This window comes from Acartia tonsa, chromosome 10 (genome assembly GCF_053477335.1).
Source record: "Acartia tonsa isolate MP-2025a chromosome 10, ASM5347733v1, whole genome shotgun sequence".
NCBI lineage: Eukaryota > Metazoa > Arthropoda > Copepoda > Calanoida > Acartiidae > Acartia > Acartia tonsa.
In genome coordinates, this window is record NC_137269.1 from 11,887,978 (window position 1) to 11,909,755 (window position 21,778).

General features: G+C 31.2%; 2 protein-coding genes across 5 annotated transcripts in view; one reads left to right on the forward strand and one right to left on the reverse strand.

The window, feature by feature from the left end:
- Window positions 1-21,778, forward strand: part of tank (EI24 domain-containing protein tank) — a 228,697-nt gene that overhangs the window by 47,034 nt on the left and 159,885 nt on the right. The gene's annotated exons all lie outside the window — the stretch shown is intronic.
- Hr3 (nuclear hormone receptor 3 ROR-beta) overlaps window positions 1-21,778 on the reverse strand; it is a 69,163-nt gene that overhangs the window by 9,187 nt on the left and 38,198 nt on the right. The window contains exons 3-8 of one of the 4 annotated variants that reach the window (XM_080173506.1): window positions 19,014-19,936; window positions 14,162-14,247; window positions 13,008-13,102; window positions 12,358-12,410; window positions 4,965-5,050; window positions 637-716 (exon numbers count right to left, since the gene is read on the reverse strand). In XM_080173506.1, the coding sequence (XP_080029632.1) occupies window positions 637-716; window positions 4,965-5,050; window positions 12,358-12,410; window positions 13,008-13,102; window positions 14,162-14,247; window positions 19,014-19,893 (1,280 nt within the window). In that variant the 5' untranslated portion in view covers window positions 19,894-19,936. Of the gene's footprint in view, window positions 1-636; window positions 720-4,964; window positions 5,051-12,357; window positions 12,411-13,007; window positions 13,103-14,161; window positions 14,248-16,553; window positions 16,978-19,013; window positions 19,937-21,778 lie in introns of those variants that run through there. The other 3 variants (XM_080173505.1, XM_080173507.1, XM_080173508.1) reach the window with 3 other exon arrangements.

Here is a 21,778-nt window from a genome sequence, read left to right on the forward strand (position 1 = left end):
TCAGTAAAATGGTCATATTACAACTTTAGAATTCAGCTGGATGTCTAAACCTGTTCCTAAACAGACAATCCATCTTTTAGGATCTTTTTTGCACATAAGAAGTTTTAGGCTTGTATGCGGCTGCCGATCCCTGTTTAAAAAACAGACCCTATAGGTATTACATTATTAGCTATTTAATCCACCAAAAGCATCAAAGCCTTTAGCCCTTGCAGGGGCCAATGCCTTTAAGATCAACAACTCGACATAACCTGACCTTATATAGTTCCCATAATTATCCATAATCTTAAAATAAATATGTCAAATCAATTTTTGAGATTCACATATAAATATTATAAATATTACAATAAAGTTGAATAGATAAAAACTGAATCATACAGTTAAAAAACCTTTCTATCGAAAAATCATAAGTCGTCAAATAAAAAAATCTATGAAAAGAAAAAATGCAACAACTAATTGTTTTCTAAATAAGGGGTAATTTAGTGTATCATATTTTAGGATGTACATCGATTTATTGGCCATTGTCTTATACCTTTTGATATACCTGCCATAAGGTTGATAATGATAAAATCATTAAACCATAAATTGCTTTCAGAACGAATTTTTAAAAATTTAAAAAATTGATAAAAAAAAACTTACTGTGAATTTGATGGGAAAAGGGTTTCAGTGGAAGAGGGCGGTTCTACCAGCGAGGAATCTGGACTGTTTCCTGGAGCTCTCTGCTAGAAATAGATAATATCATAGTTAGATAGATAGATGGTACTACCAGCAAGGAATCTGGACTGTTCCCTGGAGCTCTCTGCTAGAAATAGATAATATCATAGTTAGATAGATAGATGGTTCTACCAGCGAGGAATCTGGACTGTTTCCTGGAGCTCTCTGCTAGAAATAATATCATAGTTAGATAGATAGATGGTTCTACCAGCGAGGAATCTGGACTGTTTCCTGGAGCTCTCTGCTAGAAATAATATCATAGTTAGATAGATAGATGGTTCTACCAGCGAGGAATCTGGACTGTTCCCTAGAGCTCTCTGCTAGAAATAGATTATATCATAGTTAGATAGATAGATGGTTCTACCAGCGAGGAATCTGGACTGTTTCCTGGAGCTCTCTGCTAGAAATAATATCATAGTTAGATAGATAGATGGTTCTACCAGCGAGGAATCTGGACTGTTTCCTGGAGCTCTCTGCTAGAAATAATATCATAGTTAGATAGATAGATGGTTCTACCAGCGAGGAATCTGGACTGTTCCCTAGAGCTCTCTGCTAGAAATAGATTATATCATAGTTAGATAGATAGATGGTTCTACCAGCGAGGAATCTGGACTGTTTCCTGGAGCTCTCTGCTAGAAATAATATCATAGTTAGATAGATAGATGGTTCTACCAGCGAGGAATCTGGACTGTTCCCTAGAGCTCTCTGCTAGAAATAGATTATATCATAGTTAGATAGATAGATGGTTCTACCAGCGAGGAATCTGGACTGTTTCCTGGAGCTCTCTGCTAGAAATAGATAATATCATAGTTAGATAGATAGATGGTTCTACCAGCGAGGAATCTGGACTGCTCCCTGGAGCTCTCTGCTAGAAATAGATAATATCATAGTTAGATAGATAGATGGTTCTACCAGCGAGGAATCTGGACTGTTCCCTGGAGCTCTCTGCTAGAAATAGATAATATCATAGTTAGATAGATAGATGGATAAATAGATAGACAGATAGAAAGATATACAGAGATAGATATATAATAAATTTATGTAAGATATAATAGATAAACAATTAAATAAGGAAATAGATAGATAGATAAATTGATATACGGAGATAGATACATAATGAATTAAATTAAGATAAACAATGGTTAAATAAAGCACAAAGATAGTAAGATAGATAGAACTGATAGATAGATAGTAAATTAAAGTAAAATAGGAAATTCAATTTTTTACGACTTTATTTAAACTCATAATTTAGACATGAAGTTAGGTATACCTATTTTAGAGTTAATATATCTCAAAAATAAATTAGATCACCCCCCCCCCCCCTCAAACTTTTGAAACCCCTTGATTTTAACCCCCTCAAAAAAAGCTTGGACGTCCTTGCTAACAGAAAACATAACGTTTTTTTATGGGTATAATAGAATCTACTAGCTCAACTCTAATATTGCACAATGTATGTATAAACATGGTGTCAATGACCCTTGCTGGAAAATCAGCTGTTTTATTATTTACAATATAAAACTCATTTTATATGCTTAATAAATTAGATTGATTTTAATTCAAGTGAATAATTTCATAATGCATTTTTAATGGTTTAAAAACTTAAATTTAAAGCACATTTTCTAAAATCAAAAATATTTTTTAAATATTTTTAGAAATATTCACACAACCTTTCCAAATTGATAAATTTTCTGATAAAAATCACGCAACCTGTTTGTAAAAGTGTCTCTCCCCCTGTATAATATTGTAAACTGCCTTACTAGGAGTCAATGAACTCTATTTACTCAGGGTGAGTAAGGACAACAATAAGTAAATCTAAGCACAACCTATCTTTCCCCCAAAAGATACCATCTACTAAAGACAGAATATAACAGATAGAAATTGGGGGATTATGTTATCATCATCCAATGTCCAATCCTTAAATCCATGCCATTTACTATAGTTGTTGTATGCAGTGCAGTCCTGAGACGGGAGAGATAGGAGGGGAGGGAAGGGGAGGGGAATAGAACAAACACACACACACACACACACACACACACACACAAGCAACTATAAAGTAAGGCCTGTTTTACTGTCTCTTATAATGTATTTTTTTAATGCGAGGCATTTCTATAACAATTGGTCTGTCTACATAAATTAAGGATTTTCGCCCGTCCTATTTCGATTTCAAACCATTTACGAGGATTCCTGTAACAATGAATAATGGTGTTACTCTAATCATTACCAAAATGCTCTTAGGTTTTTTAAAAACATTTTGACATGTTATTTTTCAAAAAAAAATCTTTATACAATTTTATTTTTATGATTTCTTGGGTGATTATCATTAAAGGTAATGTTTTGAGCCTAGCATCATATTTTTGGTTAGACTTCTAGCTTTTATTATGCTTATTCAATATTAGACAGTCACATTATCTCCATATTTGTGATAGCCTCTTGTATTTTGTAGAGCTTGGCATTTATAAATACTAAAACCCTTGTTTTCCATTTCTTGTGTCGTGTGTTTGTGTGTAACTGTGTTTTGAATGTATGAAATTATAAGTGCATTGATGAAAATTCTATTTCTTTAATATAAAAATGCATTTTAATTTCTACTTGCTTAAAAAATATATCTTAATTAATAATTTATAAAAAAGTATTTTTTGCTAAAAAATTTAACTTAACTTAACTTAACGTCTTTTTATGGATTTGCTTCCCCCACTCTGTTTGTATGTCTGTAATGTAACCACAGTTTTCTTTCATTATTTTTTTATTTATATTTTTTTGACATTTTGTGTCATCTTGTATTTAGCATAATACTTCTCTTTAAAAAAACAAGGATGACAACATCCAAAAAAGCGAAGGTCTGAAATGGTGGGACAAACAAACACCTACACTTGTAGAGTGTCAGAATATAAAAAGCAGAATATAAATGAATAAGTCGAAACAAAATTGTAAGTAAATTTGTTTCAAAACAAGTAGGTGTACCAGTAATTCATATAACCAACAAGTTAAAAATGCCACATAACTATTAACATCTAGTTTACTTAGGTATGCTTAGTACTGTTATTTTTTGGTAATGTTTACTTTTGTTTCAAACCAAAATTTGAACATGATCAAGCACAAAGGATTCTATGTTGTCTTGTAAAAATAGCATCTTCTGTTAAATTAACGTCGTCCATAAGTCTCAACTTCAAATATGATGAGCTGATCATATTAAGCTTGTGGTAAGTCACCAAAGGAGAGGCACTTCTTTAATTCGTCCATTGTCGTAAGGGGGGCTTCTTTTAAGCATCATTAAATTAACTTGTTTTATTTTCTAAAGAAAATAGCCTGAACCCATCACAGGGCGAAATACTAGATATAGTTGAGCAGATATTATGGGTATAATAAATGGACAAAGGAACGAACAGATGGAAAGGTAGATATCGCTCTACTTCGTATTACAAATAATTTTTGGGAAAAAAAGCATTCTTTTAATTATCATCCTTGTTTAAATGACATTTTTGTATTAGAAACTGTTGTTTATTTTTCCTACAATGAATTTTGCTTTCTATTTGCTTTACCATTTTTGTTTTCTTTTACCTTAGGTTTTTATTAAACTCAGGATTTTAAAGTCATTCTATAAGTGTCAAGCGCCGCTCTTTAAGCTTGTTTTTGAGAATTTTTCACAGGATAAAGTGTTTTTATTTTCAGGTATGCTTATTACCATTAATTTTGTATGTTGAAAAATATAAAAAAAAAATGGGAGGGGGGGGTATTTTTTTTTAGGGGCGATTTCTCTTGGAAGGGTGGTAGTACCAACCCCAAAAATAGTTCTAAACCTTCCCAGGAACTATGAGAAGCTACCCTGTAAAGGAGAACCACAACGGTTCAGCAGTTCGGTAGAGACAAACAACAAACATACTTATTTTATTATAAGGATAAATTACTGTGTCTCTTGTTATTGCTATTGGAACATTGGATATAAGAGATGTGACTTACTTGGATGCTATGATAGATAGACGGCTGAAACTTTTATATTAAGATCGTCTTTTAGCATCTATTATTACTTTGTCCATCTTTATGTCAACTGATGAATGATTATGGCTTCTGAAATTCACTAAGAAGATTCCCATGGTAAATGAGCATGGGCTATATAACTTTGTTTGTTTTGCTTTTCTAAATATTTTGATAAATTCTTTGTCTCATTTCTTTGTAATTTTTGTTATTTTTCTATGCTAAATGGGTAGTGTAAAAATCAAAGCAACAGGTGATCATTTGAGATTTATTGACAATACCTGTCTATGGTGTGCTGCTTGGTGGAAACTAACTTCTTCTTCAACCTTTTCTCTCTGCTTCTTGGACATTCGACCAAACTTCACAGCTGGAAAAAACATAAAGCATTAAAACAGTGAAAAAAAAACAATTTTTTTGTGGTTAAAAAGGCCTAGAATTTACTACAAATGTATATATTTTAAGTCCCATTTTCTATCTTTTGCATATTTCAACTTCGAATTTCATATAAATCTCTAAGTCTTTTTATTTGCGTTTCTGCAGACTATTTATAAAATTTAAAACAAGGTGAAGATTTCAGAATAAGGGTTTTAAATACATTTGAATTTGATTTTTGGGTTATTAGACTTAAGCTCGTTATTTAGATATCTTTCATGTGCATAAAATTTAGGACTTTTTTCAATTCTTTTTGTTTTATTGTCGATTTTTTTCATTTAAATTTGGGCCATTTTTCGTCTACATGTCCTAAAAATCTACACTAGCAACCATTTAATTCCATAACAAATACCATAGAAAATGAACATAAAAACTTTCCCCTTCTAGATAAAAGTTATAAAAAAGCTTGCATGAAATAAGAAAGGGTAGATAGTAAGAAAAGTAAAACCAAGCTTATACCCTACTGTTGATGAGGGGGGGGGGGGGTAAATTGTGCCTGTCAAAAAAAGCCAATTTTACTTTCTAAAAAGGCTTCTATAGCAACAACAAGTGTAAGTGTTTTGTGTGTGTCGTGTGTTTCAGTCTGTCTGTCTGTGTGTCAGTGCGTGTCTGTGCATAAGCGCGCAATTTTACAGCTTCCACCCCCTCCCTCTTCCAACCTGTCTTTCTTCCCATTTGGAAAGATCTAAGGCACAGAACAATATAACCCCCCTACCCTGAAGGCACCTAAGCTGTTACTTGCGCGCATGCGCCGCGTTTTTTTGTATAGCGGTGAAGAAAAACAGCTTGGTTAGTCCGAGTCTGTTGACCTACTTTTGGACCTATACAGTATATATGTATATAACTATAAATACAGGGTGTTTCGCTTAAATTGTCCCTTGTTTCAAAATTTACCATTAATAGTAACTCAATCAATAGTTCTTTACAGTAAGTTAAAACTTTGAGAATTAAAACAAACCCAATAAAGTGTAAAAACTGATTTTCTATTATCATATCATAGAGAGAATAGTTTTTTGGTCCTAATTTGGCAGTCTGTGTCTATTTTGAAACACAAAAGTCAACTTATTAATGTATACAGTAATTATAAATCTATATTTAATATAATTTTTTGTAACATTTATGAAACATTTAGTAAGATTTAAGAACAACCAAGCTAATATTGCTTGATATTGATTCAATTCTACAGGAGACAAAATGAATTGAAAATAAAAGCTAAAATCGAAATATATCTTCATGTCTTAGAATAGTGTATTTTTTTAAAAATAGGTTGAAAAACATACTAACTTTTAAATGAAATATAAGATGTTTTATATGAGGACATTTGTAGTGAAACACCCTGTATATGCCTACTATACACAGGCAGACACAAGGGAAGGTACCAAGTGAGTAAGGATAATATTTTACTATGCTTTCGTTTTATTACTAGCATACATATATTAATGGCCCTAACAGTGAAAACTGAAAGAGAAAGGAATTTTAAGGGATGAAAATTTAAGGGAAAACTTTTCAGGATTCAAATTCATTTTATAAAGAATTTAATAATTTATCCTGAATGAAAGTAAAAATATGTTAACTATTTTTATACGGTTTGTCCCTATTCTTTCTACAGGAAATGAAGTTAATTTAGACACTCTCCCCCCCCCCCCCCCCCACCCTCTTTTAGATTCAACTAATTAACTAGAACATAATTATATTCTTGCTTTTAACATCCTTTTTGTGAACTTTTTATGTTATACATATATTTAATAAAAATGCTTTTTAAAAGTAACAGAATGTGTGTCTGTTATGAAAAATCTCGCAAATCGAAGAACCAAGTGGCTCTCTTTCCACAATTTAAAATAGTAAACGTAGCTGACTGACGGACATTTGGAGTTAATGAGTAGATTCGCTACTAATAATGGCATAATTGCTTAGAGTGATAAAGGAATATATCATAGTTTTAGAGAGGCTGCACTTTAAAAAAAGGTAGAAAATCTCAGTTAATTATAGAGAAGCTGCTCTATTCAAGAAAAGTACTTTTAGTTTGAGTAGGTGGAATGTATGCTTGCTAATCAAATCTAATTTATGTTTAGTATAAGAAATACACAGAGAGAAACAGAGATAATTATACATATATATGCAAAGCAAGGAGGACCATATCTATGAGTTACGAAGCACATCAAATAAATAATTTATTTATGGGCATGATTAACTGCGCAGAGGTGATGATGGGGGTTTACAACTTGACACCCCCCTTGGCTGTATAAAGAGTAGGGGGGTGTATCCAAAAAAAAGAGGAGGTAGAACAAAAAATATCCTAATGAAAAGGATTATAAAATAATGTTTAATTAATTAACAAGAAAAATATTCACCAAAACATTGGTCAACTAAAGTTGTGCGAAAGTTGAAGAAAAAGTAAATCGATATATCAAAACTTTGGGAATGGAGCTATTTTTAGCCACTAAACTTACAGTTAAGTTAATATTTTGCCATGAATTTCAACGGAATCAAACCGGTTCCAAACCTTGTAGGGATAAATATTAAATAAATTCAATTGTTTTACAGAAAACTTAACAGAAACGTTTTGAAAATCTTAAAAATCAGACTATTCTCTGTTGTTGCTATGAATTCCTTGTCAAATTTTTATCAATATAATAATATTAAAAATTTTATACACTGAATAAAAAAGACAATATTTATGCATTTTATTTAAAAAGAACCTTTTGTTTAATTTCTTTATTTATTTTTAAAGGCGAAGCTTTTTAAAATTGGGGTCTGTACGTCCTTCAAGCAATTTTGCAACAAATATTAAATTTTGTTAGTCCTAATAGTTTATAAAGTTCTGACACTTTACAAGTGCTAAATGTTCGTTAGTCTTCCCATTTGATTTTACGGCTTCGCTTTTGTGGATTTTTTCATACTTGTTTCGTTTTCTTTTAAATATGTGCAATGGAGGCTGCAATTTTACTCAATAGAACAATGAACAAACTGTACATAATATTTTTTCCATTATGAATAACAGGAACGAATATGGTCGTGGTTGCGCAGGTTTACATTGTTTAAACGCACTCATTTAAATTACATATTCAAAAATCACAAGAAGAAAAAGCAAATTCTAAAGAAATAATTTAATTGGCTCAAAACTTTGGGTACTTTTATTGAAATTTGATTGGATGAGTTACGTAGATTACAAATTTTTCAATCAATAATTTTGGTCGGAAAATTAGTATTAATTTCTCGTCCATTATCTTATCCCTTAAAATCCCTTGTTCTAATGATATCAATACTACATATCAAGCTGGCAGAGATGCTACGCTTAAAATGATAAGGGCCACTTGAAGAGTGATATAATACTGTTTTAATTTGATTTAATACTTATCAAATTTTTACGGATATTTCTTTTTTATTTCAATGAAATTTCAATTAAATTAAAATATTTAAGAAATCTGTCATTTTTTAAAAATGTTAAAAGCCTTGTTTTGCTTTTAAGAGGCTGAGTAGGGGCTCTGTATTAAAAGGGGTACGGAGGAAAAGAAAAAAAGCTTAAAACCATCCTAAATAGATATAAATCAATAGTTATCGAGAAAAAAAACCTTACTACTTCATATAGGAGGATTGAAAGTTGTAATCATCAATGTATTATTAACAACATTACATGTTATCAAAGGATTTTACATAAAAATTTCCCAATTCAAAGGAAGGGAATTTAATAAGAAGCCTAGTAAATAAAGGGGGGATATTGATATGAGACAAAGACATTATTGACCAATCAAACCTTAATTATGCTCTCTTATCAGTAGCCTAGCTGCTTTAAAATTAACTTTAACTGACCATTCGTCCGTAACGTGATGAAGAAAATGTGTAATTTACTATTTAAGATAGGCAGCTAAAATTTAGTTTAAAGATTCTCCTTACCCATAGGCATTCAGTATTCAACTCACTTTACCCGTCGGTCTGACGGTCATGCTTTGAAGAAATTGAATATATATATATATGTATATATACTTAATAGAGTCGCATAGAAATGTTCTAAGTAAACTCTTTCATATACTTGTAAAGGACTATGATAGGAATATTTGTGACAGGGGAAAATTAAAAATTACAAGGTAGCATAGGAAGCAAATTTCTGGTCAATTTGTCACATTAACAATTACAGCAAATAATCAATAGATACTTGGATCAATAGTGAACTTTCAACATATAGGCCTTGTGTAACGAAAGCATAAATTCAGAAATCATCTATTATTTTAAGAATAAGAAGTTGTCTTATTTCTAAAATTTAGAAATGTTTTATTTATTTTAATTATGAAGAGAAATAAATAGGTCAGTACTCATTAATTCTTAAATGAAAAGAATAACAAAATTTCGAATTTATAAAATTTCCTTTATTAAAGATTTTGTTCATTATGTTTTAGGAGAAATTTATTATATAATTGTTAATTATATAATTGTGCTAATTAGTTTTCATTTTAGTTTGACCTAAAAAGAGCATTCGAAAAGTACGTTTTGAACATCGATTGTTGATTTTTTAAATAAAAATTATATTATTAAGGAATGGTATTTTTGTACTCAATGTTTATAAAATTTATATAGGTCATACAAAAATGAAACACTTTTGTTCTATTATTTTCAATTGTTAAACATAAAGAAATAAAATTGTAAGGAGTTATTAAAATTTCCACTTGTTAAAATTACATTTTTATTTTTGACATAAAAAATTAACAGAAACTTAGGAAAAATTAGACAAAATTAATTTATGATGTATTCATTACAAAACAAGTATGACAACATCCATAAAAGTGAAGCTCTGAAATGGAAGGACAAATAAACGCTAACACTAGAGTGCCAGAACTGAATAATAAGCAGAATATTGATGCTTAAGACAAAACAAAAAGTAAATTTATTGCAAAAGTTATTAAATACATGAAACTGTTTAAGATTATACTTACATATTTATGACTTGATTATAGAGATAATAATATTCGCTTATAAGATAGTACCTTGTTGAAATAGGAATCAGTATACAAAAAAAATCAGATGAATAGGATAATTTTAACATCCAAAAATTTGATGGAAATAGGAAAAAAACATAAAAAATTCTTGTATTAAAAAATAAAAAAAGTTTAGTGTTACCCCACAGCCCAATCACACAGCTGTATTAGAAAAAAAATTATTTACATTTTTCTAATGTTAATTGTTTAAAATGACTAATAAAACTATTTACAGATTGGATAAATAACTTTGAGTACTTAAAAGATCATTTTTTAATACATGAGCTATTAAAAAAGCTCTATTAATGAGCTAAAAAGGTTCATTGATACAAGAATAAACACAATAGGCGGTTCTAAAATGCATTTTAGAAATTTAAATGCAATGTTTTGTGCAATTTAGACAATAAGTCTTTCAATAAGAAATTTATAACAAAAAAATTTCAAATGATAATCTTTATTGTTTTTGTTTCAATAAAAAAGAGTTAAGAGGACTAATATATTTAAAAGCTTTGGAATAATCCCATGAATCCACGAATGGGTCACAACCCCCCCCCCCCAAAAAAAAAAAAAGAACATATGGCTAACTGTTATAGTCTTTTTATTATTTAACCTAGCCCAAAACATGCATTAAGTATACATTTATATGTCCCACTTTCGTTTGAAGTGAAATTGCCAGTTTTTTTTTAGCGACGACTAAAAATTTTTGCAAACATCATTCTACAATCTACAAGTACATAAGCATGCATATATTTAACACAGTCTGCAGTGAAAATATATAGGCCAAATAAAGGTTTGCAAGCCGCCGTAATGATAAGATAGGCTCCTGGCGGCTGTGAAATGTATATTACACTTGATTATGGGTTTAGCAGTTCGGAGAAGTGTTTGATTTTTTGCGTATATTTGCGAATGAAAGTAAAAATAAGAAAAAAAGGTAATTTTTACAATAAGAAAATATATGAAAAAAGTTTATCCTTGTAAAAGAATAAGTAAAAGCATAAAATTTTGTTCATCATAACTGAATATTAATATGCTTAGACTAAATAAAATAAATGACAACATAGCGTTTTATATTTATACAATGTTACAAAAAAAATGTTTTGTTAATAACAACTTAAACAAGATGATGAACTCTCAAAATTTGAATTAGAATTATGTTACACCTGTTTCTGGGCTAAGGTATTCCCACCAGCATTTTTATGAAGGACATTTTAACATCTTCAGTTTGCAAAGAGGTCTTTATCGGAAATTTTTTTTTGCTGTTTTTGCGGATTTTTTTGCTGTTTTTACTGAAATGTGCACATTCTCTGTGTGGGCTAAATTGCAATTTTTGTGCAGACAGACGAAGTGAGTGAGTGAGACAAAATGAGACAGAATGCCCCACTTTTCCCACCTAATTCCAGACAGTCATGCACACACACACTCACAAGGAAAGTATTTTTAAAAGCGAAGCTTTTCTTTAAATAGGGTCGGTTGGAATTGTCCCATCTATGTAAAACTTTGCATGATGATTCCTGGAACAATTAGATACGATTATTCTACAGCCATTACCATAAAGTCCGTACAACTGCTGATTTTTATTTTTCTAAATAAAATTTTTGTATGGCATAATTATCCTATTCACACGATTTTTTTTAATAATAAATCCTAGGACAACAAGGTACAATATTATAAGCGAGGCATCTCTATAATCAAAAATGAAAGAATGTCCTTTTACTGTATCCTGTATTTTAGCAATTTTGTAACAAATGTATTTACAATTTTGTTTAGACTTACAAATGTTCAGCTTATCAAGTTCTGACACTTTACAAGAGTTATAATTTGTTTGTCCTTCCTTCTGTATTTAGACCTTTTCTTTAAGGATGTTGTCATCCTTGTTATAATAGTAGCACAACTACTCTTACAACAATTTAAAAGTACGTTCTGCCATTTTTTTAATAAACAACAAAAATTTGTGAATGAACAAAATAATATCTTTTCCAGTATGGCTTCGAAACCGATTAATATCCGGTGGATAAGAATCGGTTCTCAGTCACACTGAAAAATCATGTATCGTATCGCATTATATGGTTAGACATATAATGGCCAAAAAAATTGGCTTAAATCTTATAATTATACATTTTTTATCCGCGAAAAGCTGTTTACAATACGAGCAGTAATTAACAATTCTAAATCAAATCTTATTCTTTTTCTTTATCTAAATTTAAACCTATATCCGAAAGTATATTTGGTAATCAGAATACAATGAAACCTAATTTTAAAATGAAAAACTTACCATCTCTTGACATGCCCAATGCTAAACATTTCTGTAGTCGGCAGAATTGACATCTAAAATTAACAAAAAAATAATTTCAGTATAAAAGAAAGAAAAAATAACTGATCCTTAAAAACAACTAGAAATAATATTTTATTAAATTTAGCCTAATTTATTGAGGGTGACACACAGACACTAGGATATCCTACTACTTTTAAGTCACTGTAAATTATATTAAGATAATAATCTTATATGTCTGTACGTCCTTTTATATGACAGTCACGTTAATAAAGAATTTAGAAACTTAATTTATTTCTGTTGATATCAAAAATAGATATTTGAAATTTGGCATGAAGACCCCATGTCTAATTAGCAAATCAAATTTTACAAAGTAGTAAGGTTTTTGAATGTAGTTTAAAATTTCGATAACTACTAAACATATTGAGTTTTCCAAGGTCGCTGGATAATTTTAGACTATTTAATTCTTGTATTATAGGCTATTTTCCCACTTTCCTTACTCCTTCGAATACATAGATCCTTTTATTATGCTATAGGGGAGATTTCCACCTGCCAGTAAAGAAAAAATTAAGATTTTTTAGTGAAGATTTACATCTAAAAATGGCTAAATATTTTGTATTGCTTTAATATAAAAGTGGTCATAACTGTTGTACCTGTTTCTATTAACTCTGTCGACAACACAGTTCTTTTGTCTGGGACACTGGTAGTTGGTAACACACGCCTGGGATTGAGACCGCCGGAAAAATCCCTGAAAAATTTATATTTATTAATCTATGTTTAAGCGAAGTCAAAGCTTTTTATTTTGAGGGGGGTATAATGAGGGGTTTCAACGGTTTAAGGGGGGTAATCTAATGTATCTTTTTAAATTTTAAAGGGGGTAAAATAAGAGTTTTCAAAGTTTGAGGGGGGTAAACACCCATTTATCCCCAACCCTGTCAGTTTGTTAGAGTTGTCCTCTAGATATCAAGGAAGTTTCATATTGATCTAGTAGGTTTCAAGCCATTTGAAGAAAAAAACGGGCACTTAATTAACCCAAACCCTTCCTTTTGTCCATTCCCGGATAAAATGTATCCTTGTATACAAGCAACAGAATGATTGTCTATATGTGTGTGTAGAAAATGATCTTGCTAACCACTGAACCAATATGGTTTTCCTTTACAGAATAGTTGCATAGCCTCCCCCCCTCCCCCCTCCCTAAAGTAACCAAATGTGTTTCTAACAGCCTGTAACCCTTAGGAAAATCGACCTCTTACATTTAAAAAAAAATATGCTGGAAGTTTAAATCTGACCCAAATATAACAATCCCTCTTTTAAAAATAATTGCTAAGCATCTAAACAGTTTTAAATTTGTGGCTTAAGCCGAGCCCTGAAAAGGGCACTGATAGAATGGCTCTAAAAGACCATACAACCTATCACCACAGATGGACGTTTAGAACAAGTTTCAGATAATCTATACTCAGGGAGGAAGGGGAAATTGGCCTGCTTATTGCACTAGTCCCCAACGTTTTATAATATCGAAAGTCTAACATTTTTTAGACCTTTTTATTGAATGTTGATTGTTTGGTTCATTTAGTTGAGCGTCCAAACGTTTCAACAACAAATAGTAATCTCCAATTACCATATTACCGTCAGTCCGTCCGTCCGTCAGTTCGTAACGGTTAGCTCTTTTCGTTAATTTAGGCATATTAGAGTTGACCTATCGATTTCAAACTTTGCATGGTGATTCCTGTAGTAGTTCGGTACAATTTAGAAAGCGTAGCAACTCTTGTATCGTTACCAAAATGTCCGTACGTCCATTTGTACTTACCTTACAGCCTTCACAAGTGATAACACCGTAATGAACTCCACTCGATTTATCTCCACAGACTTTGCACGGTATAGCCTCTATCTGAGCTGAAATTACAAAAAAATATTAGCATAAAATTTTTTGAAGCTTTTCATGGTGCCTATAAAAATAACGTCATACAATACAAATAACCAATGGCAGGCCAATACACAGACTATATTACCAGTGGCAGGCCAGTATATTTTTTAATTGACCAATGGTAGGACAGTATGACGTCATTTTGTATAGGCTTTAAGTTTTTTGATTAGTATTTTAAAGATACTAATAAGAAATACAAGTACTATAGGTACAGTTTATAACATATTCTAATTTTTACAAAAATATTTTAATTATCGTATTTCCTATACTTTATACATTTATTAGCAGCTGCGCCCCTAGCACCCAATGGATCTCTATTCAAAGGTATAGGGAAGGATTGAAAAATTGCCTTAAACCATCCCAAGAATTTAATATAAAAATATAACAGCCTAAAACCACTCCATGGCTTATGTAAAGCTTTCCTAAATTGGAGAACAAAATTGGTTCACAAGTTATCGAAATCTTAAGCTACAGACAACAAAAAAATACTTCTTTATAGGAACGTACATAAAACTGGAAAATAAGTATCAAAAATATATGAATTTAGATAATTTTCAAAATAAATGGATTAAAAATAAGCATATTCATATAAATTTAGGTTATTTTAACTCATATTCATGTATATTACTAAATTTATTAAGGAGCTGGTATGGGGATTGGCACCCCCCCGCGGGTAGTCCATAAATTCAAACCCTTTTTGACAGAAACATTATATAAAGTAGTAAGGTTTTTTTTGTCTGCAGCTTCAAATTTCGATAACTAGATAACCGATTGAGTTCTCCATTTTATGGAAACTTTACCTAGGTCCCGGGATGGTTTTCAACTATTTGATTTTATTTAGATTATTTGAGTTATTTGGGGGTGGTTTTAGTCTATTTCTTCTTTCTAAACCCCTTTTATTAAGAGTAAAGTTGAAATGTGTCAATTTTCCTGTGGTTTAAAGGGGGCTAAAGCACAGCTGCCAAGCCCAGCCCTCGTACTATGTTTCATTTTTAACATATTTCCTTTTCGATTTCTAAACGAAGCCTTACTATTTTAATATGAAGTGTATTTTAAAATTCTACCCTTATTGACGTACAAACATACAAGGATCTTGTATTCATCTGGAAATTATATTTTAGGAAATTATATATATTTAGCAGAATAAAATATGAGTAAATTTTGTAAAATAGTTTTTTCATAAGAAAAATTAATAGATTTAACGGATGTAATAAACTTTTAATAAGATATCTATAAACATCTTTTAAAAATTGCAGGTGTCCCACATCAGTTAAGAATTAGAAATTTACTAACAAAATACAGACATATCGATGTTCTAGTGACATCATAACGACATGATTATGTTGACATCATAACGACATGATTATGTTGACATAATAACTACATGATTATGTTGACATAATAACGACACAAATTTTGACATGGAATGTTTACCATAGTATAGGTTTCAAAATTACTAAACAAGGATGACAACATCCATAAAAGCGAAGCACTGAAATGGAAGGACAATCGGACATTAACGCTTGTATAGTGTCTGAACTGAATAATAAGAATATAAATGTAAAAGAGTCGAAGCAAATTTGTTGAAAAACGGCTTCATACAGGATAATGTTTATGGACATACTTACATTTTTAGGACGGACGGACGTACGGACGGACCTACCCTAATTATAGAAAAGCTTCGCTTTAAAAAAAAAAACAATGATTGTCATAATTAGCGAAGCATTGAAAGCAGGGCATTTTGAATTCATGTTATAGCACCCAAACTTGTTTTAAATTTGAGGAAAACGCATGGCTGCCGAGCCCTGATTAAAAATTATCATCTCTTATGAAACAATTAAACAAAGAACAATAAACTATGATTTAAAAATCAGAGAGAAAATTAACGTGTTCCCCATTAAGAATGAGTTCCCATAAACTTAGAGTAGCTACGCTAATAAAAATTATATTTTATAATATTTCTAATAAGAAAACAATGTACGTACATTAAGTATAAACTTAATCTGTTTTTAAATAAGTTCCAAATAATTTGAATAAAAATATTACGAATTTAGAATTGACAGAAAAGGATATTTGTGCAATAATTTCTCTTCTAGATTAAATTACCATTTACTATGGAGATATACGTTACAGAAATTCTTCGCTTATTATTAAATTATTAAGCTACTAAATTACTTTTATAGATTTTTTACTTAAAGAATATCAAAGATTCCTAGGACAAATTAAACAAAAAATTGTTAGTAAAAAGCGTTTTCTGAACCTTTTTCTTACTTACTTTCATCGTTATTATCAATTGGTTCTATTTTAGGTACTTTTGGTATTGTAATCTGCAAGCTCTGGCCTAATTCCGCCGGCGACAGCGGCGTTTTAAGGCCGAAAATCGGCGATAATGCCGCCGTGTCAGGTATGGCTGGTAAATCAGAGATATCAATGGACGTAGTTGGAGGGGATGGGGGAATTTCTTTTATTGATAAAATCACATTTTTTATCTGTTTGCTATTATTATTCACAGTTGATGCTTGCTTTTGAGCCCCTTGATATGGCTGTACCAAATACATTTAGACGATTTTTTGTTCACTTTATTACACTGCGTTTGCACTTTATAATTCTTGTTAATTCATAGCATTTTTTTTTGTACTTTAAGTTAATAATCTGTACGTTATAAAGTAAAAAGTGCGCCCATTGCCCAAGTTTTTAGAACTGAAGAAAACGTAAAAGTGAAAGTTATGTGCGTTGACGCGCACTAGCCAATACCTTCGCGCGCCAAATCAGCCAGGGATGAGAGAGAAACACAAAGAAAGAGAAGAGAAAAAAGGGGGATAGGAGAATGGGGGTTTAGATACACTACTCCTTAAAACAAGGATGACAATATCCAACAAAACAGACAAGACAATGAACTTGAACATTGACTTATAAAAGTAATCCTATAATATAATTAGTAATAAGTTTTTATCCGAAGCTAAAGATCTCAAAAAATGCTGGTCCGAATTGATTGTACTTTGTAGAGAAGCTTCGGGTCGTTTTAGGCCCTCTTTCTGACGTCTTGCTATTTTTTCTAAATTGTACTCTATAATTACAGGAATCATAGTGCCAAATCTAAAATCGAAATTTGTAAACAGACGGAAGGACCGAAATTAATTTTATAAAATCATTAATTAATCATAAATCTCTAAAACTAAATTAAAGTTTTTTTTAATTTTGAAATAATTTTTGATTAAGTTAAGGGGTATTGTGAAACAACTTTGTTAAACTCCAGGGTTCAATATACTCTCATCGTGATTTAACTTTCTCTCTTCTTCAAAATTAAAATCATGAAATTGTGAGATTTCAAAAATTTTAAAATCTAAATTTTGAATCTCCAAGTTTTTTTAATGGTGAAAAAAATGTATGCTATAAGAAATAATTAGTATAAAGATTTTAGAATAAGATAACAAGGAAGGAAAACCTATAATCAAGCTTGTTTAAAATAATGTTTGTCTGTCAGGAAAATTTGTTTCAATTTTTAAACAAAGATTTTATGTTGAAAAAAATAGTACATGAGTCTTTTTTAAAAAGTTTTTTTGAATAAACGTGATATTTCTTCAAGTTATTTTTCTTTAAAAAATACTCTAAAGCAAAAACGTCTTTTTTATTGTATATTTAGAACCAAGGCTTGGCAGCCGCAACCGCGTTATTCCACACATTTTTTTAGCCGAACCCGCAACCATAATCAGCACTTTGCAGCCGCTAACAGGACAATCTTAAGCCATAACTGTCAACTCTTAGAAGAATTAATAATAATCAAGGTTGTGGTCGCATTGTTCTTAATCATTTTTAACAATCCATAGCTGAAACGCTCATAAAAATGGGTAGCTGCCTAGCCCTACCTAAAACCTACCCCTCCCTATAAAACTCCTAAAATCCCATATCAATACTAAATCTGGTTCTTAAAATATTTGGTGAAAGTTTTTTGCTTTCCTCCTCTATAGCATATATTAAAAGTGGTACAAAAAGGCAGTTAAAAAATCTCCTAATCTCCTCCCCAAAAATGGGTTTAAAGATCAATTAATTTAGATATAAAACCTTAATTTATTCTAAAAAAGGAAAGATAACTGTAAAGATTACAATTAAATTTTGCTTTTGTTATAAAAAACTAAGAGAGATTTCAAGCCTGCTAAAAATACCAATTTTACTAAACTGAGAAAAGATAAAAAAAAGTTGTAGAATAAGAATTTTGATTCCTTTACATACTTTAAATACTGACAATTCAAATTAATAAAATATTTTTCAAATTTTTAAGTTTAAACTAGCGCGCACTAATTCTCTGTATAGCAACAAATACAAATAAAAATTATAGGAACTAATCAAAACTTTTATTTCATGTTTTTAAATCAAAGGAATAAACAAATATATATATATATTTATGTTAAATTTTGTTTTATAAACACATTATATATGAATTTCTGTACTTTTAAACCGTATACAAAGATTTTTGGCACAATGCAATGGTTAGCCACTATAGGGTCTTAAAATAGTTATTCATCGCATCGTATGATAGGCAATTTTCCGCGGATAATAAAACGATTAAGCTTAGATTTATTCCAGTTTTGTTAGACCCAAGGTGCCGAAAACTCCGGGCTAACAAAACTGGCCAAATATTAAGATTTTTCACTTTGCTATTTGTGGATAACTGTCCATTTTTCAGTATTGCCATTGAGAGCAAGTTCTTTTTAAAAATTTATTTTTAAAATTCTACCTTTCGCTGTAAAAATAGTCTTTTTACTACTCGTATTGGACGACGACCCATTCGGGGTGATTGGGGTGGCAGATGGGGTGGGCGTAGAGCAGGGGGAGGTCAAGGAGGTAGTGTCTGCCTGGCCGCCGTGACTAATCGGCGATATACAAATTTGGAGGCAACCGCCGTTGCCGCTATTACTATCACTGTTGGCGGCTGAGGCTGCGGTCAAGTCTGTTGTGGAGGCCGCCATGATCGGCGACGCGGCTGACGAGTGGGTGGCGTAAGTGGCGGGTATGCTCAGTACTGGATAATTTCCGTCCGACACTTCGGCGCCGTCTCTGGATAGCGGCAGCTTCACTGTCCGTATTAACGTTGTTCCGCTGCCGTGGCCAGAAATTTCGTGGGGGGATTGATTGGCGGCGGCGGTAGCTGCAGCTTGTGCCGCGGCCGCAACCGCTATGTCTGCCAGGCTGAAGGTATGAGTGCCCATACCCGCGTTACCGTTAACAATTGAGGAGGCTAACGAGGAAAACGCCGTGGACACGCTACTCGGGCTGATACTGCTGATAGTCATGTGACCACCAGGCCCGCCGATTAGTCCGCCGGAGCTGGTTAGCGTCGGAGCCGCCGAAAAATGCAGCGGATCTGTTATATCTGACAACAATGAATTGACACAGCTAAAATTGTCTCCAAAAAGATCTCCCAACATTTCCATTTTCACCTCAACCTTCTCTTCTTGGTCCAGCTCAAGTTTGACGAGACCGCCGGCGGTTGTTGTAGTTACAGCACTGGCCACACCGCCGCCGCCTGGCGACGAGGAATTTGAGACGCCAACAGCAGCTAAGTCTAGGGTGCAGCTTAACGGCTCCATTTTGGCCCCAATCAAAGGGTTGACCATTGTGAAGTTTAAGGTGCAATTTTTCTTTGCTTGTATTTTGAGCCTACAACATTATTCAACATAGGAATACTTTAAATATTTTTATTAATGTTTCTTTTGAAAAGGATTCAATATGTTATTAAGACTTATAACTTTTTAATTAGCCTTTGAACCCAACCTATCCATATAAACTAAAGAGTTTTAAATTGTGAATTTTATAAAATTCTTTTCTTTAAACGTTTCCAAAATTTATGGTTAATTGTTAAAAGTTTGTCAAACAAATAGAAATTACAGTTCATTGATATTAAGTATGATTTAGTTTTACCTCCTACTTTGAGCTTTTTTTCAACAATGATTGTACTTTCCACAATTTCACCATTTTTAAGGTATTTTTAAGCCAAAAGTCCCGTTAACTTTGGGGTAAAATTAGGCCAAACTGACAAAGGGTGATGCAATAAAAAATGATTCATAATTATTCTAGAATCTTCATTTCTTTTGATCTATTTATTTTCTTTTTACTTTTTAACCTTGTCTAAATAAGAAAAATATAGTTTTTCATATGAAGGTTAAAAAAAGATTATTTTATTCCTATTATATAAAGTACTAAGGTTTTTTTTTGTCTGAAGCGTAAAAATTCAATGACTACTAAACTGATTGAGTTCCCATTAATAGAGAAGCTTCACATAGGTCAAGGGGTGGCTTTAGACAATTTTCATGTCTTCCATATATATAACTCTTTTAATACAAAATCCTCTAGACGCTAGGGGTGTAGCCGCTAGTAATAAATAAATTGTAAGCTATACAGTAAATATATAATATTTTCAACTTAAAATATTTTAAAATGTGTAGGTTTGGTGATTAATTAAATACTGTAATTTACCTAACTATCAAACTATTCCAGATTCTAGCTACTCTATCAGAAAATTTTATCTGTGTATTAGAATCTTTAGGAACCTTTAGAATGGGCAAACATTAAACCTTAGTTTAATAAGACTTTCGTTCTCCTATTATTTCAGATTAAATCATTACTTTACTATGTATATAAATTTATTTTAAATGTAATGAAATTAATAATAAAACATTGACCTAGGGTTATGCATTAAAGGTTGTTTTTATATAAAATACTAAGTATTTTTTGTCTAAAGCTAAAATGCTGGTCCGAATTGGTTGTGCTTTTATGGGAAGCTTTTTTAAATATCTAGAGGAAGTTTAAGGCTACTTTTCTGACCTCCCCACTATTCCCATAGTGGCTAGGGTTAAAGCAAATTGATTTAAATTTGTATTAAATGTAACTTTGCATTATATTACTCTTGTCATTCAAACACATGTCTAATTTAGTGCAATTTGTGATTATTGACACGGCTATTTAGCTTACCCTATATTTATCAACTTTTTAAATAATATAAAATCATGCTACGTTGTATAAAAATTAGATTAGGATTTGTATTAAAATGAGCAATGTAACGAAATATTTAGCGGTTTCTAGTATAATGCAACTGGACCACAAACGTGTATTGATGCTTATTTCAAGTTAGGATAGGTTAGATGAATGTTAAAAGCAGAGCTACAGCCCCACAGGGTCTAAAAATATTTACAAAATTTTAAATAGGAGGGGGGTTTACGGTTGTTAAGTTAAATGTTTGAGTAAAATCACCCAATATCTAATTTTAAAAGTGTAGAAACGTGAATTTTAAGAAGAAGTAGGTAGAAATTATTCATTTTCAAATCAAATTATAAAAAAAGCTTTTGCTCTTTCCCAAAAAATGTGATTAGAATTAAAATGTTTAAAATTGGCCTAATCTTCCTTATACCATATAATTAATTGTTTTTTTGATAAAGAAAAGTTTATTGATACAAATAAATCAAAAACTAAATGAAAATCTGAATAAGTATTCCTATGTATCTT